Genomic DNA, 14756 nt, shown 5'->3' with positions numbered 1-14756 from the left:
TAGGGAAGAGAAGGTGGTAGGCTGGAGCCTGGGGGGTAGTGTGGAAGAGAGTCAGCAGCTAATGGTGAAAGGGGAAGTAAATAGCAACCATCTGCGAAAGAGCGCAGCTGACCCAAGAAGGAAAAAGGGAGCAGTCATCTGGGGAGTGGGGAAAGCATGTGGTGTCATGAGTAGAACCCCACCACTTTTTTCCTCACTCACACTTAGCACTTACACAGCACTTTGAATGTTCAAAGAGCACACATGAACAATTACACAGTAAAAATGTATTTTGCGTTGCTTGACACCAGTGTTCTATTAAAAACAGAGTATTTTTGGTGTGGTTAAATAGTGGAAAGAGATTAATGGCAAGCATGGTGAAGAACCTTGTAGTGGGCTCAACTATAACAAGAGGGATATTTTTGCTAACTGAGGATTCTGATCATGGAACACCTGCTGAAGGCTCATTTTGAAAGCACTGTCAGCAGTTATGCTGAGCAGCACCAGCAGTAACTTCAGCACACCACTCAAGCAAGGAGGATATGAAGATTAAAAGGTAAATGTTAATGCTATAAGTGAATAGAAACTAAAATGAACCAGACAGTTACCCTTCCATTACAGACTCAGCAGCCAATGTGGAGACACTAAGCTTCAGTGCTATCATTTAAACAATCCCCATCAATGCGAGTTTTAAATTCTTGTTAATTTGTTCTCACTGAGAGAAGAGCAGGAGAACTTGTTGAGACTATATGTTAAACACATAGCTTAATTCCTAGAGACAACTGTACCAGTAATAAAAATACATTCCAGGGCAGGCACTTGCAATGCATGTGATGAAAAAAAAAAAAAAAAAAAAAAGACAGTGCACAGATGCAGATTACCACCTGCTCTGCTCACACGAACTAGGGCTTCCTATTACCATGAGCACAAGGCATTTTTTAAAAAAAGTCTCCATCTGGTTCTTCATTAAAATCGTAAATTGAGGCTTCGGCAAGGAATCATTCACAGCATGATCACGGTCACCTTTCGTACACGGAGATTACTCACTGATCATTCTTGCAAACAATTTGCTGAAGTGCCTATTGATAGCGGTGCACAAGCACAGCAAGACCCAACGCAGAACGTGAGACACTCACTGTTCCGGTATTTCCGGTGATGAAATAGTCACTTACATGTATGTTTTGATAGTGTCAGTAGCCAACTCGGTTTTTGGATTCTTCCAAATGCTTCTCTAAGGACCTCTAATCCAAACACCTAAAATCAGTATTAAAATCATTTTAGAAATGCTTGTCTATGTTTTACTATTTTTCTTTGCAATACCGAGCCCCAGATACTGGTGCCTTAGCTTCACCTTGTCTAAGTACTTCCATCTCCAGGCAGATGTGGGCTTTGCATCTTTGAGGCACTTCTTGATTCAGGGTTGCTCCTTTCCTTAGGATCTACAGTCTAGCTTAACTGCACTTGCAAGATACTCTGCGTGTAACAGCACACCACACATCCTGGCAGAAGAAACCATGTCAGTTCTACTACTTCACCCATGTCCACCCAGCAGAACAAGCTGAAGCTCTTGAGTAATTCAGAACAAACTTAAAATGGGGTCATTCAAGTGGACATGTCCAAACACTAATCATCTCTAGTTTAAGGAAAGTCTCGAAGAAATAAGTACACATCAATTTAGAGATCAGAAACAAAAACTCCTTTATTGTTTTTCCCTGTACTGAGGAAATTCAGCATGGCTTCTACTATCCCAAACACTTTTAACATACTTTTTTGTTTTGTGTTAAGATAAAAGGGAAAAAAAAAAGATAGAAAATGAGGGGAAAAAAGGGAATTCTTTTCACAGAATTGCAGATGTGTCAGAACCACCTCAAGATTTCCAGTTTTCATATATACAGAGTCTAATCATCTTGGTTTGGATCATAATGTGCTTCAATGCTCTTTGGTTTTTATCCTGCTCTCAAGTGTCCCAACACTGTCTTGATGGCACTTTTAGATGCCCTGTGCTGTTCCAAGTAATGGTAGTTACTGCCAATGTGAGGTGACAGCAGGAATTCTTGATTACTTCATAGACTATCATGAACTAAGTCACATATACATTATCGTGTATGGTAGCTACAGTATGTCGTCAGCAGCAGACAGACCTGTGCTCAAGACCTTCAGAATGACCCAGCATAGTGAGGCTGATGCATGGAAGACCCAGGTTTGAAGCAAAAAGAAACTGCATATCAAGAGATTAGAAATAATTCAGAAATAATTCATTCTCCTTGAGCAGTTGGAGAAGAGGGAGCACTGATTGTGTCTATCTCAAAGTCAGTTATCTACATCAGTACTACAACTTCAGATTCCTCAGGACCTCCACCACAAAATTAAATTTAATAAAAGCTGGAACATTTCTGCAATAGACAATATTTTAAACAATTACTATTGTGTATATGTGCGCACACAGTGTATAATAAAATCATTTCTGGAATGTTCATTTTTTAATTTTAGCTATTTCAGCTTATTCTAAATACGAGTGTCTTTATAATCACATATGACAGATATATTTCTGAAGAAGCAAGAGAAAACACGTTCACAAAAAAAGCATGATAGACTGAACATAAGATTCTCATTTAAGCACTTGCTAATGGAACAAAAATGGAACTCGACCCAAATGTGTCTAATTTAGTACTTTATCAAACAGGCCTCTGTGGATTGAATGGAATATTACACTTTTCTAACTGACTGACTGTAGTCAGATTTAAGACTCAAAGTTAATACAGTTTTCTGAATATTAAAGTCTAAAATGAGAATTAAGAGGAAAGAAAATTCTTAGTACCTCAGCTACTGATTTTGGAGAGACCTACTGTATTAAGAAAAAGTGATAAGAGCCCTATCAAAATGATAGGGGGTTGTTTTTACCAGGATTTTTAAAAAAATACATCTTCCTTTAAAACTTGAGGCAATTGCACAATTACATTAAAATATGTTCAAAATGGTCTTTTCCAGCCTAATACCCTAACACTATTTCCCCATTAAATCCATCCTCCATCAACAATCCTCAAAACAATGGGAAAGCACATTCCTTGCAGCATACCCTGAGAGACAGCATCAGGCTTTGCGGGACCAGCTGGGGGAGCAAGTTCCAAAATTCCTTCTCCAGTTTCCTCAAGGAAACGGCTGGGTTGGGTGCCTAAGAGGATCTCAGCTGCAATGTATCATGTACCATCAAGGTGGCCACAGAAGCTGAACAAAACACTGTACATCAGTGACAGCATAGATAATTCCTGATCAGTTCCAATTTTCTGTTGGAATGATTTCTGGATAGAAAATGCACTTTCTGGAGGAAAATTTCAGTTTTACTTGAAAATTGTGATGTTTATTTGGAAAATCATTCCCAGCTCTGGGGATCCCCTGCTCTTTGGCAGGCCATCTGACAGGCTGCTGGGGAGCCCAGGCTTACAGGCTTGCTGGTTCCCAGACAGTCCACCAGGAGGACTGTGTCAGAGTTGGGGGGTTTCCAGTACTTTCAGGCTCCCCTGCAGCCTGGGAGCCCTAGCACCACAGCCACCTAGTTCTCCACCTGGCAGTCTGCCTTAAACTTTTAATCTTACGTGATTACAAAAACACATTGAGCCAAAGTGCAAAATTGCTATATTTTTTTCACTACAATTTGAGCTAATTTTCATACACTGCCCCAGTATGAACTTGTGCTGTATTCCATTTGGGGAAGCAGATGTGAGGTATTTACCTCACTGAAAGTTGATCACAGGATATGTTCCTGTACACTCACAAGCTTAGCAGTTTCAATCAATGGATGAAAACAACACTGCTGATCAATATATTTTGTGGTACTTGCGCTTCAGAGTGCGCCTATCTACAAAAACACCACTATAAACTGTCCAGCTGAATAGCCGATTCATTTATAAAGAGCAGCGTGGATGTGTGAAAGAAGAGATAAACATTTACTAAGCAGTTACTAAGTAACTTAGTCATTCCTTAGCATTTACTTGCTATAGTTAGTATGACAAGCTTTTCTGGCATTTCTGAGCCTGTGAAAATCCAAGTAAAATATAAATACATGAGCTCTACCTGACCCTTCTGAATGTATTTGTAAAGTACTGCCCATGTTTAACAGTTATAGGTTAAAGAAATAGAGGCAGATACAGGATCCCTAGTCTAGCTTCTCTAATGAAGCACTTAAGGATTCCCGATGTAAGAGAATTCCCAGGGGCTGAAGTAACCAACCACGCTGGCTCTATCTCACATACTCCAAGTTTTTCCTGTTCTTCAGCACAGATGGCATGTTGGAGATGGGCTGGCACATTAGGCACGGCAGGATTTATCTTTTCTCCCCCTTCCCTTGAGTTCCAAGATGAGCACCTGCTCAGTGTCTGATCTGATCTGGCATATGGCCTTTTATGAAACTTTAAAAAAAAAATTCTATGGAAGGTACACTGTATTGTATGGAATTCAGCCATAAACTCCACACTTCTGAGCAAGGATTCCAAGTTACTTTTGTTGAAGGCTGACTGTGAAAAGCAAATTAACGGGGAAAATTTTTTCTCAGTTCTCTCTGACTCTTCTCTTCACCCAGGATCGGAAAGATGCAAAGTTTTCCTTCCACATGTAATAGGAAGAAAGTTGAAATTACATTTGATTATTCTAAGCATGTGTGTGTGAGAGAAACCTAAAGAGCAAAGCTTGAAAACAAACCAATAGCAGATTATTATATTATTATTATTATTCCAGCTGTAGGTGTCTAGCTGCTGTGGAGACATACCCTAAGTTTCAAAGGCTCCTGGCTCTCTGCACAGAACAGAACACCCAAGACACTGCACTGGGACCGTGCTTTGAAGAGGAAATGCTCCCAGAAGATCATGTAGGTTGCTCAAGCCAGTTCAAATTTTAAAAAGTGTCAGAGAGCAAAAGATGACAACTTCAACATCCCAAAGGCCCATCTCAGAGCTCCCTGAAAAACTCATTTAAAAAGAGACATTATCCAGGAGTCCCCTTCTTTCCAGATAAGATTACATGACGAGAGGCAGAACCTTTAATAGATCAAATGCAGTAAAGAGGTGTAACAGCAAACTTTAGATTTGAACTTCCTCAGTTGTTAAGGGGTGTTCAGATTTGGGATTTTGTCTGAGCTATATTTGTAATTAAATATGATTATTAGACTCACTGGATCATCAAAAGGCATATTTGCTCCCTAGGGACTAGTTCCCTGCCAGATGTCAAGCTCCAATGGCCTCCCAGCTCAGGTACAAGAGATTCAAAAAAGGACATAAACATTTATTTATGACAGCAGACGTATTTGTTTTCTATTCTCTTTCCTTACTAAAATGGTTAAACCATTTTAACTCATTAAAACAAACACACCACCACTCATGTTCTTGGGTTGAGAAAAAACATGCAAAAGCAGTGTTATGATAAATACCAAGCAACTGACATGAAACATGTGCAACCTAAACTACAGGTGTTTGGCCTGCAAAACTGTAAAAATAATGTAAAAATCCATTCAAAATAGGATACAGAAAATTCAGTTATCTAGGTCCATCTGCCTTAATTACCTTAAAGATTAACAAAATCCATATGACAACTGCAACAAAAACTGAAGGGTCTGGTATAGGTCTGGGATAAAAAGACAAAACAAATGAAGATTTGATATTTCCAAAAAGCAAGGAAAGAGAAAAATATTCAAATGCCACAATCAGGTAACTTCGGAAAGTATTTCTGAAAGAAAGCTTGTAAACAGATTGCTTTCTGAAGCCTGTTCATGACTCTCTGGGGTTGTGTCCTCACATTAAGAACTCATGGCTTAGCAGGATGCAGCCCCTCCCGGAGGGATGGCAGATCCCACATAGCTACAGGAGGAGGGCTCTGACCATGGCCAGGCCACCCCACACTCCACTGAATCTCTCCCTCTAAGACAGAGAAATGGCTCCGTTTTGTCTTCTTCCTTTACGAGAGGGGCCTTAGTTCACTCTAAATGCTGAGCTATAGCAGAAGTGGATGATTCAGCCTCCACTCTGCTCCCAAACATGTGACCTTCCTGTGTTCTGTGGCATGTATCAGTAACTGGAACATACCTATTTTTATTCCAAATTAGCCCTTGCCATTGGCTTTGCCCTTACCTACAGTTTGTAGGGCTTTATACTGATTTCAAATACTCAGGAATGTAGCCTCTCTCCTGGCCTAGATCCCCACCATTGGGGAGAAAACCTGCAGAATGATCCCTTCACATGGTCCCATTAGGGGGCGCTCCTCCATAGCCAGTTATCTGCCTGGCTCCCCTGGGAGATGCAGGAGGCACCAACTGTAATCCCAGGCAGCCTGCCCCTTGGTCCTATCGAAGGGGCTGATAATGGCCCCCATTATTGCAGTATCTGAGCACTTCACAATCTTTACTGTTGTCCTCACAACATCCCCCCTGAAATACTGAACTATTACTTTGCTCTATTTTACAGAGTGGGGACTGAGGAACAGAGACTTACCCAAAGCCACACAAGAAAGCTGCAGAGAATTACACCCCACTTTCCTGAGTCCCAGCAATAGTGCCCTATCCTCCAGACAATCCTTCTCTGTTTGCCCCGATCATTCTGCCTGCTCCACTGGAGCCTTGGTACCAGGGCTGCCCCCACTAGGGAAGCTCAGCAGGGAAAATAACATGGCCCCACCTCTGTATTTTACTTTCCGGAGAATCCTCATAAGGTGAAAGAGGACAGTGTCTCTCTCCGCTCCTTTCCCCAGTCCTGCCCCAGCCTGCTAGTCTTCATTCTCTCCCTTTCATGGACCCTATAGCTCCTCTCATGGGGTCTGGAGGAGGGGGGTAACAGTGCCATGAAGACAGCTGACCCTTCCATCTGTCTCTGGAATGACCCCTATCATACATGCATCCCAGGGAGGGATGATCTGGGCCACAATGAACAGGATCACAATATGTAGCTACACATCTGAGATCAGAACTGAGCCCTGGAAGTTGCTAGTCAAAGCTGCCTCCTAATGTGTTTACATGTTGTCCAACTTTAATCAAACCTTACTGAAAGAGGGAGCTCAGTGATGATATGCAGAAACTCTCACCATTGTTTAGCACTTAACTCAGACCTATACATTTAAATTCTACACCACTGTCACTGCTAGGCTGGATAGCTACAGTTCATAAAATGATCTTATTCTACCTAGAATATTCACTGATCCTACAAGATAAAATATATTCTAAATATACAGCATGTTCTTAAATATAGACACCTCCCCCCAACACACACAAACACTAAAAGTTTCATCTAATGATTAACCCTCCCAGCCTTCTAATCTTTCTAGCCTTACCTTTAATTATTCCTTTCTTCATTCATATGCAGCATGCCTTGTAGCATGCTCCTCCATACCAAGTGCAGTAATAGGAACGGCTACTGATGAACACAGAGTGCAGTAAAGGCTCACACACAGATAATTTAATTAATTATTCTAAACAGAAAAGCCACTCCTTACGCATACCAGTTTCATTTAAATATGACGTTTGAAAAGCAGCAACATTGGAATGTAAAATGCCATCCCAGCAAGTTACAGTCCTTCCTCTGGTATTCCTCACCAACAATCATGCATACCAAATAATAGAAAACAGAACTGGAAATGTGAATTGAGGAAGGAGAATAAGGAAGTAATTTTTGAATGTCACTATTGCCACAAAACATGCTTTTCAGTTTTGAATGGACTGCAGCTGCACTATTTATAGGAAGTAATATCTCAATGTTTCATTTCCCTCCCAAGTGAAACAAGATTTCTGTGGAAATCTTTAATTAAGGAATTTAAAAAATAATTTACTTTTGTTTGTGCCTCCAATGCTAACAGTGTTAGAATGACAAATTCGCCCTGAAAAAGCAATGGTCTTCCCCATGCTCCTCTTCTTGCACAGGGCTTCTCACGGAGGTCAGTACAAAAATAAATATTTGTCAGAGTGAGAATTACAGCTCAAGCAGTGTAGTCTAAGTAGAGCAGAGTAGTTCTCCACGATAGCACCCTCTTTCCACTAGCTGTAACAGTGGATCTAATTTTTATAATGATTTACTAATGTACAGTACCTCTAACAAAACTGGTTTCTTGCAACAACTGCAAAGCAATATAGTTGATAAGTGTGATATACTGTGTAATACATCTAAGAATAGAAGGATACATTGCAGATTTACATATACATAACCCCCTCCCCACCCCTGACAGTATATATAATATTGCAAATGCTGAAAACATAAGAGTTCAATTTCTTGTGCCCTTACTTTACCCCACCTCACATGTTCCTCAATAGGATAGTGTTATTTGCCAGAGTTACCAGGTAACATGCAATTTCAGTGCAATTAAGTCACTAGGAAAAAGCGGAAAACAAATATAAAGCTGGACACACCTGTGCTTTTCTTCAGAAGGAGCCACAGTTCTGCAATATCCTTGTACAGCAAAGAGATCAGACTTAAGGTCATATTGCCACAAATCAATTTAGTGAAAAGCAGTTCCATAGACAGTGACCTATTTATCTGTAAGCCTGCCTTCAGAACACAAAGCAAGCAGAAAATTCCATCTTTCAGTCAAAGCCAAGCTCTGCAGGATACAATACCTTTCCTCAAATTACATGCAAAGCAAGTGTGCCTTTCAACATGATCAGAGGTCTGGCAAAGGGTTAGCTGTTTACTGAATATTTATCAGTTTCAGTCTTATTGTATAAAGAACTGGCATGTATTACACTCAGTTTATTTACTTAGAGTGTGAACACATTCACTGTTCAAATACTGTCAGAACAAGAATGTGTTAAAAAATTAATTAAAGCTCTCAATGTTGCATGTCACAAACCTTCCTTTAGGAGCCCTACATTTAACAAATGGTAACCTCTCAAGTAAAACTATCTTTTTTTCCTCCCAACACAATGAAATATATTGTCCAACAGACAGCTGTCTTCCCCAAAGACCATTCTGATTAGCAAATCCCTTGGAATTTAACTGGGCATTTCATATTTAGTAGGGAAATCTCACCCTTGCATCTTCGACCGAAATAGATCAGAATATTTTGCCTCGTAGAAAATCCATAAAGCATCTGTTCCTTATGAAGATGTATAAATCCACCAAATGTGCTACAGACAGCTCCCTTCTCTAAAAAAGAACCCTATTTTACTTACAAAGTCACATTGGTGAAAACCTACATCAGGCTTTCAAAAAAAAAAGGCAATCTTTAGAAAATCCATTATGACCAACTATTTTTGTACGACCTTTCACACACTAATATTTAGCAGTCTTGCTTTACTTGATCCTTTAAAGTAATTGCTGAAGGATAGATTATCTGTTAATTAATGGTCTCAAGATTATTTAGCAGCAATCCAGACTCACTAATATGAAGATAAATGAGAATGGCAGCAGCAGCAATTAGATGTCCTCTATGAAAATTCCTGGGTTCCCTCCCCCTTAGTTGTTATAAGAGCTCTTTTCCAACAAGAGAGGCCAAGAAAATAGAACAGCAGCAATAAAGAGATTTGATTGATGCTTATATCTGTTCACAACAATCCATTTACATGGGGAAAAAGTTCAGTTCTATATTCAGCAATCCAGGCTATCAACCAATTTTATACACGCAGAACCAGCGGAAAACAAGTGACCAATGGAGTGCATGGAATATTTTAACTGCTTACCTGCAAAAGTTTTACTAGTCTGCCTTCCACACATCCATCCTCAGTGAGGCAGAAATGCCTATAATCTCAAACCCACTTAACATTTTGTCAAGCCTGACCTTAAAAACCTCAAAGGAAGGAGATTCCACCACCTCCCTAGGTAACCCATTCCAGTGCTTCACCACCCTCCTAGTGAAAAAGTTTTTCCTAATATCCAACCTAAACCTCCCCCACTGCAACTTGAGACCATTACTCCTTGTTCTGTCATCTGCTACCACTGAGAACAATCTAGATCCATCCTCTTTGGAACCCCTTTCAGGTAGTTGAAAGCAGCTATCAAATCCCCCTCACTCTTCTCTTCTGTAGACTAAATAATCCCAATTCCCTCAGCCTCTCCTCATAAATCATGTGCTCCAGCCCCCTAATAATTTTTGTTGCCCTCTGTTGGACTCTTTCCAATTTTTCCACATCCTTCTTGTAGTGTGGGGCCCAAAACTGGACACACTCCTCCAGATGAGGCCTCACCAATGCCGAATAGAGGGGAATGATCACGTCCCTCAATCTACTAGCAATGCTTCTACTTATACAGCCCGAAATGACATTAGCCTTCTTGGCAACAAGGGCACACTGTTGACTCATATCCAGCTTCTCATCCACTGTAACCCCAGGTCATTTTCTGCAGAACTGCTGCCTAACCACCTGGTTCCTAGTCTGTAGCAGTGCATGGGATTCTTCCGTCCTAAGTACAAGATTAAGTGCACTTTCCTCGATCTGTTGGCAATGCCCCTACTTATACAGCCCAAAATGCCATTGGCCTTAAATATAAATATCAAACAAGCTGCTACAGTACACTGCATTAAAATACAGCTTGAGAGTGCAACTAAACCACAACTAAAGAAATTCAGCTATTTCATTCTTAGCATTCACTATTATGCTTCCAGGATCTGTAAGGAATCACAAATGTGGCTGGATCCTAAAGAATTCTTTGAAAAATTAGAGTTGGACTAAAAAACCAGCCAGCCTATAGAAAATATTTTAACTGCTCCAGATCTTACATATAACTCTTTGAACTTCCATAGTGCCTTCCATCTGAAAAACTCAAAGCATCTGTCATAAATATAAAGGGAAGGGTAAACACCTTTAAATCCCTCCTGGCCAGAGGAAAAACCCTTTCACCTGTAAAGGGTTAAGAAGCTAGGATAACCTCGCTGGCACCTGACTCAAAATGACCAATGAGGAGACAAGATACTTTGAAGGCTGGGGGGGAAGGGGGAAGAAACAAAGGTTCTCTCGGTCTGTGTGATGCTTTTGCCAGGACCAGAGCAGGAATGCAGGTCAGAACTCCTGTAAAGGGCTAATAAGCAACCTAGTTAGATATGCGTTAGATTCTGTTTTGTTTAAATGGCTGATAAAATAAGTTGTGCTGAATGGAATGTATATTCCTGTTTGTGTGTCTTTTTGTAACTTAAAGTTTTGCCTAGAGGGATTCTCTATGTTTTGAATCTGATAACCCTGTAAGGTATTTACCATCCTGAGTTTACAAAGGTGATTCTTTTATACTTTTTGCCTCCATAGCTCTCCTGTGGGCAGCCTCTAGGGCTTTTTCTGCCTCTTTCACTGCCTCCAGTCTGGTTAACTCCAATTTGTGTTGTGCCTGGGTTTCTGTCATGTTAACCTCTGTTTTTAACTAACTTTACACCTGAGAGTTAGAAATAAAAACAAAACAAAAAAACTTGGCTTGTCAAATATATATATAGGTTGTGCTGTAATCGGATACCTATGTTCTCTGATAGTGATTGTCAGCCTACAGAAAAATCCTTAAAAAAAAACAAACAAAAAACTAACACCTTTGTCTCCAGGCAAATAGACAGAAAACCCCTCTAGTTGCTCTTAGCTAAAAAAACAACTTCAGGTCCGTGAAGACTTGTGAATTTCCCTGCAGGAGGTTAACTACCCTTCTCAGGTTCATTTTTACAAGCTGTACTCTCAAAGTTCTGTTGTCTTTCCCTTACCAACCTCTACTTCCACAAGGAATGAGATGTTAAATTCCTGAGAGACTACAAGTCCTACCCAAAGCGTCTAGAGATGAGAGTAGACCTGCCATCCCCTGCGTTCTCAAGAGATTAACTACCCAGCTGTTCTGCTCTGCAGGCTCAGCTACCCAGTCTTCCCTCTCGCTGGCTGGGCCTGGGGTCACAGCCCCACTGAGCCCTGTCCCTGGTAGCTCCATCCTTGCCGTGGACTCACTTCCCAGCAGCACCTCTGGACAAGGCAAACCTGGTTGGCAGCCATCCTGCCCTGCCTGTGGGTCCCTCCCATTCAGCTGGGGTCTTATCTCCCTCCTTGCTCAGCGCTGCCCTTGCTGTTCCAGTGGGGGCAGGCAACGAGCTCTTTGCTCTCCTTATAGCATCAGAGCCAGCGTGAGCCCCCTTTCTGGTGTGCAGGGGGGCAGGGAACTTCTCTTTGTCCCACCCAGCCCCAGGGGTCTGGTTACAGACAGGCAGGTAGCCTAAGCCTAGCAGCTCCTCCCCCCTGCCAGCCAGGTCATCTGCATTTTCACTGACCATTTCCCTCTCTGCCGATTGGTTCCCTGGCTTCAAGTTCAAATCCTCAGCCATTAGAGGAGCAGGGCCTGGATCCTGTCACAAAGAGACACCATCACCCCCCAACAGGACTTCACAGCTGATATTCTGGAGAACCCCAACAACCAGCCAGCCCGACACCTCCTGTGTCTGCACAGGGATCTGGGCCATAGGCAGGGCGATGGGCTTCATCCCTGGGACCTTCACGCAGGTCACACAGCCCTTCAGCATCTGGTGGGGCTACACCATCCAGGTCCTGACAACAGTTTTCTCTGTCCCAGGATCTCGCCACCCCAGGAATGTCTCCCCATTGACCATCACCTTCCACTCCCACTGGGGGTCCGAGGGGCCTGACCCCAGGAAACTCCACACAGACATATAGGTTGGGGTCAGGAGTGGGAGCCTGTCCACCATCCCACCCATCTGGCTGACTGAGTCTATGGCCTTGGGACCCAGCAAGGGAGGTAGACACTGGGGCTTTTCTGCAGGATCCCTCTCGTTCAAATCTCCAGCCTGCTCAAAGGCAGTGAGGTGGGTATCCACATCCCCCTCCTCCTTAACCAGGGGCAGCAATTTAGTATCGAGGTTCCCTGCGGAACTGGCACCCCGGGGTCTATCTCCACTCACCTCTGGGAGGTCCCCTATGCCTCTCTGCTCCACCATCGCCAGTTCATGCTGCTGCTGCTTCTGCAGCTCTTTCTTGGACTCTCGCTGTCTCTCACAGCCCTCTTGCTCACTTGGACTCAGCTCCAATCCCGTCCATCTCTGATCCCCTGATGGGGAACCCGATCGTGAAGACCCCTGTCTGGTTGGGGACAGGAATCTTGGGGACGCCTGGCTACCACTCCAGCTGCTCCCAGATCCTCTTGTAACCTCATTTGTGTCAGGAATCTGCTCCTTAGAGAGATCATCCTCCTCCAGCTGCATGATTACCTGTGCCTTGGTGAACGTTCCAATGCGCAACCCTCTCTTTTTTGCACAGGGTTACCATGTACTTCTTAAGGAGATGGTGATAGGCCATCACTCCACTGTTCCCAAGTTGTTGTGGACTCACAGACCTGTGTGCTCTCAGCTCCCCACAGTTTCCCTAGTGTGCCAGCCTTCTCGAGGTCACCCCCTCTTTGCCAGGGTCGAGCTGCAGACTCGACCGCTCACTACAATCCCCAGGACAGCGACTTACAAACATTAGTGAATTAATTTTTACATCACACCTGTGAAATCGTTAAATACTACCTCAATTTTACAAATGTGGAAGCTGAACCAATGAGATTGAAGTGAGTTGTTCTATGTCACACAATACATCTACAACAAAGTCAGGAACAGAACCCAGATCTCTTGACTCTCAGTCCTCTGCCTCAACCCTAAGACCCTACTCCCATGGTCGGTGAGTATCAGAGGCTTGGGGCGGGACAGTCTCCCCTAACAGCCAGGCATGGTCCCAGCCACTCTCCTCCCCCAGACCCTCCCAGCTTCCTGCCCTGTGTCTCCTCCTGTACAGGGGCCCCGGCTCAGGCTCAAGCCATGCCGTGCCCCTCCCCCCAAGGCACTCTGGGGCTGAGGGGACTGGGGCCATGCTGCCCTCCCTCCCAGCGCTCCAGCTTCTAGCCTGGGGTGGGGGCTGGTGGCCATGGTGGGGGGGGCTCTGAGCTCCAGCAGGGGGCACAGAAGGGGTGGGGCTGGGGGGCTAGCCTCCCCCAGCCAACGGTTTATGCGCCGCCCATACCCATTCCCTCTTGAAGTTTAACAGATTGGCACACAGATTATCACCTGATGCCACCTGGAAGGCATGTAGAGAGGAGTCTGTACATTGGATCAAGACCTTGAATTCCAATCCTCAGACAGCAGTTGTAATTAAAATTACCTTATTTATAGTTTTTGCAGTACAAAATGGTCCCAGGCAGAGCTACTCCTCTTCCCTATTAGAGCATTATCAACACAGTATTTTGTAAATCAGAAATTCTATTACTCTTAAAATATATGCATGGGCGCATGCTGCTGTTTCTTTCTTTTTTAGCAGCACAAAGTCACTCAGATGCAACAGCTAGTGTGAACTCAGCACTATATTTGGCTGATTAGACAATTACTAACAGCTATGAGAGTCAACAGTCTAACCTAGTGATCCCCAAACTGTGGGGTACGCACCCCCTAAGGAGGCACAAGGGAATGTTCAGGAGGGCATGGCAGGGCCTGGGCCAGCCCTCACAAAGGGTGGTGCTATAGCCCCATTGGGGTCAGGAATCTGCTCCTGAGAGCAGTCATCCTCCTCCAGCTGCACGGTTAACTGTGCTTTGGTGAACTTTCCAATGCTCAACCCTCTCTTTTTGCACAGTGTTACAATGTCCTTCTTAAGGAGATGGTGATAGGCCATCACTCCGCCGTTCCCAAGTTGTTGTGGACTCTCAGGCCTGTGTGCTCTCAGCTCCCCACGGTCTCCAGGGAGAACCCCTAGTGTGCCAGCCTTCCCGAGGTCACCACCTCTTTGCCAGGGTCGAGCTGCAGACTTTTCCACCCCAAGACCGCTCGCTGCAATCCCCAGGAGAACCCTGTTACTGCAAAAGTCCTTCTCTCTC

The 14756-nt window shown here is 43.4% G+C and overlaps 1 protein-coding gene across 15 annotated transcripts in view; it reads right to left on the bottom strand.

Moving 5' to 3' along the window:
• The window catches only part of MCF2L (MCF.2 cell line derived transforming sequence like), a 267170-nt gene that overhangs the window by 136097 nt on the left and 116317 nt on the right, over positions 1-14756 (bottom strand). The window contains exon 1 of one of the 15 annotated variants that reach the window (XM_073350215.2): positions 8976-8997. The exons of 12 other annotated variants lie outside the window; for them this stretch is intronic. Coding sequence is in view for 2 of the 3 variants with exons in the window: in XM_073350195.2 (XP_073206296.1) it covers positions 8357-8465 (109 nt within the window). In the remaining variant the exon portion in view is untranslated. Of the gene's footprint in view, positions 1-7287; positions 7391-8356; positions 8533-8975; positions 8998-14756 lie in introns of those variants that run through there. 2 more of the 15 variants (XM_073350195.2, XM_073350239.2) reach the window with 2 other exon arrangements.

This window comes from Lepidochelys kempii, chromosome 1 (genome assembly GCF_965140285.1).
Source record: "Lepidochelys kempii isolate rLepKem1 chromosome 1, rLepKem1.hap1, whole genome shotgun sequence".
Lineage (NCBI taxonomy): Eukaryota > Metazoa > Chordata > Testudines > Cheloniidae > Lepidochelys > Lepidochelys kempii.
Note: the sequence above shows the minus strand (reverse complement) of the source record. Positions and strands in the feature narration are given on the sequence as shown.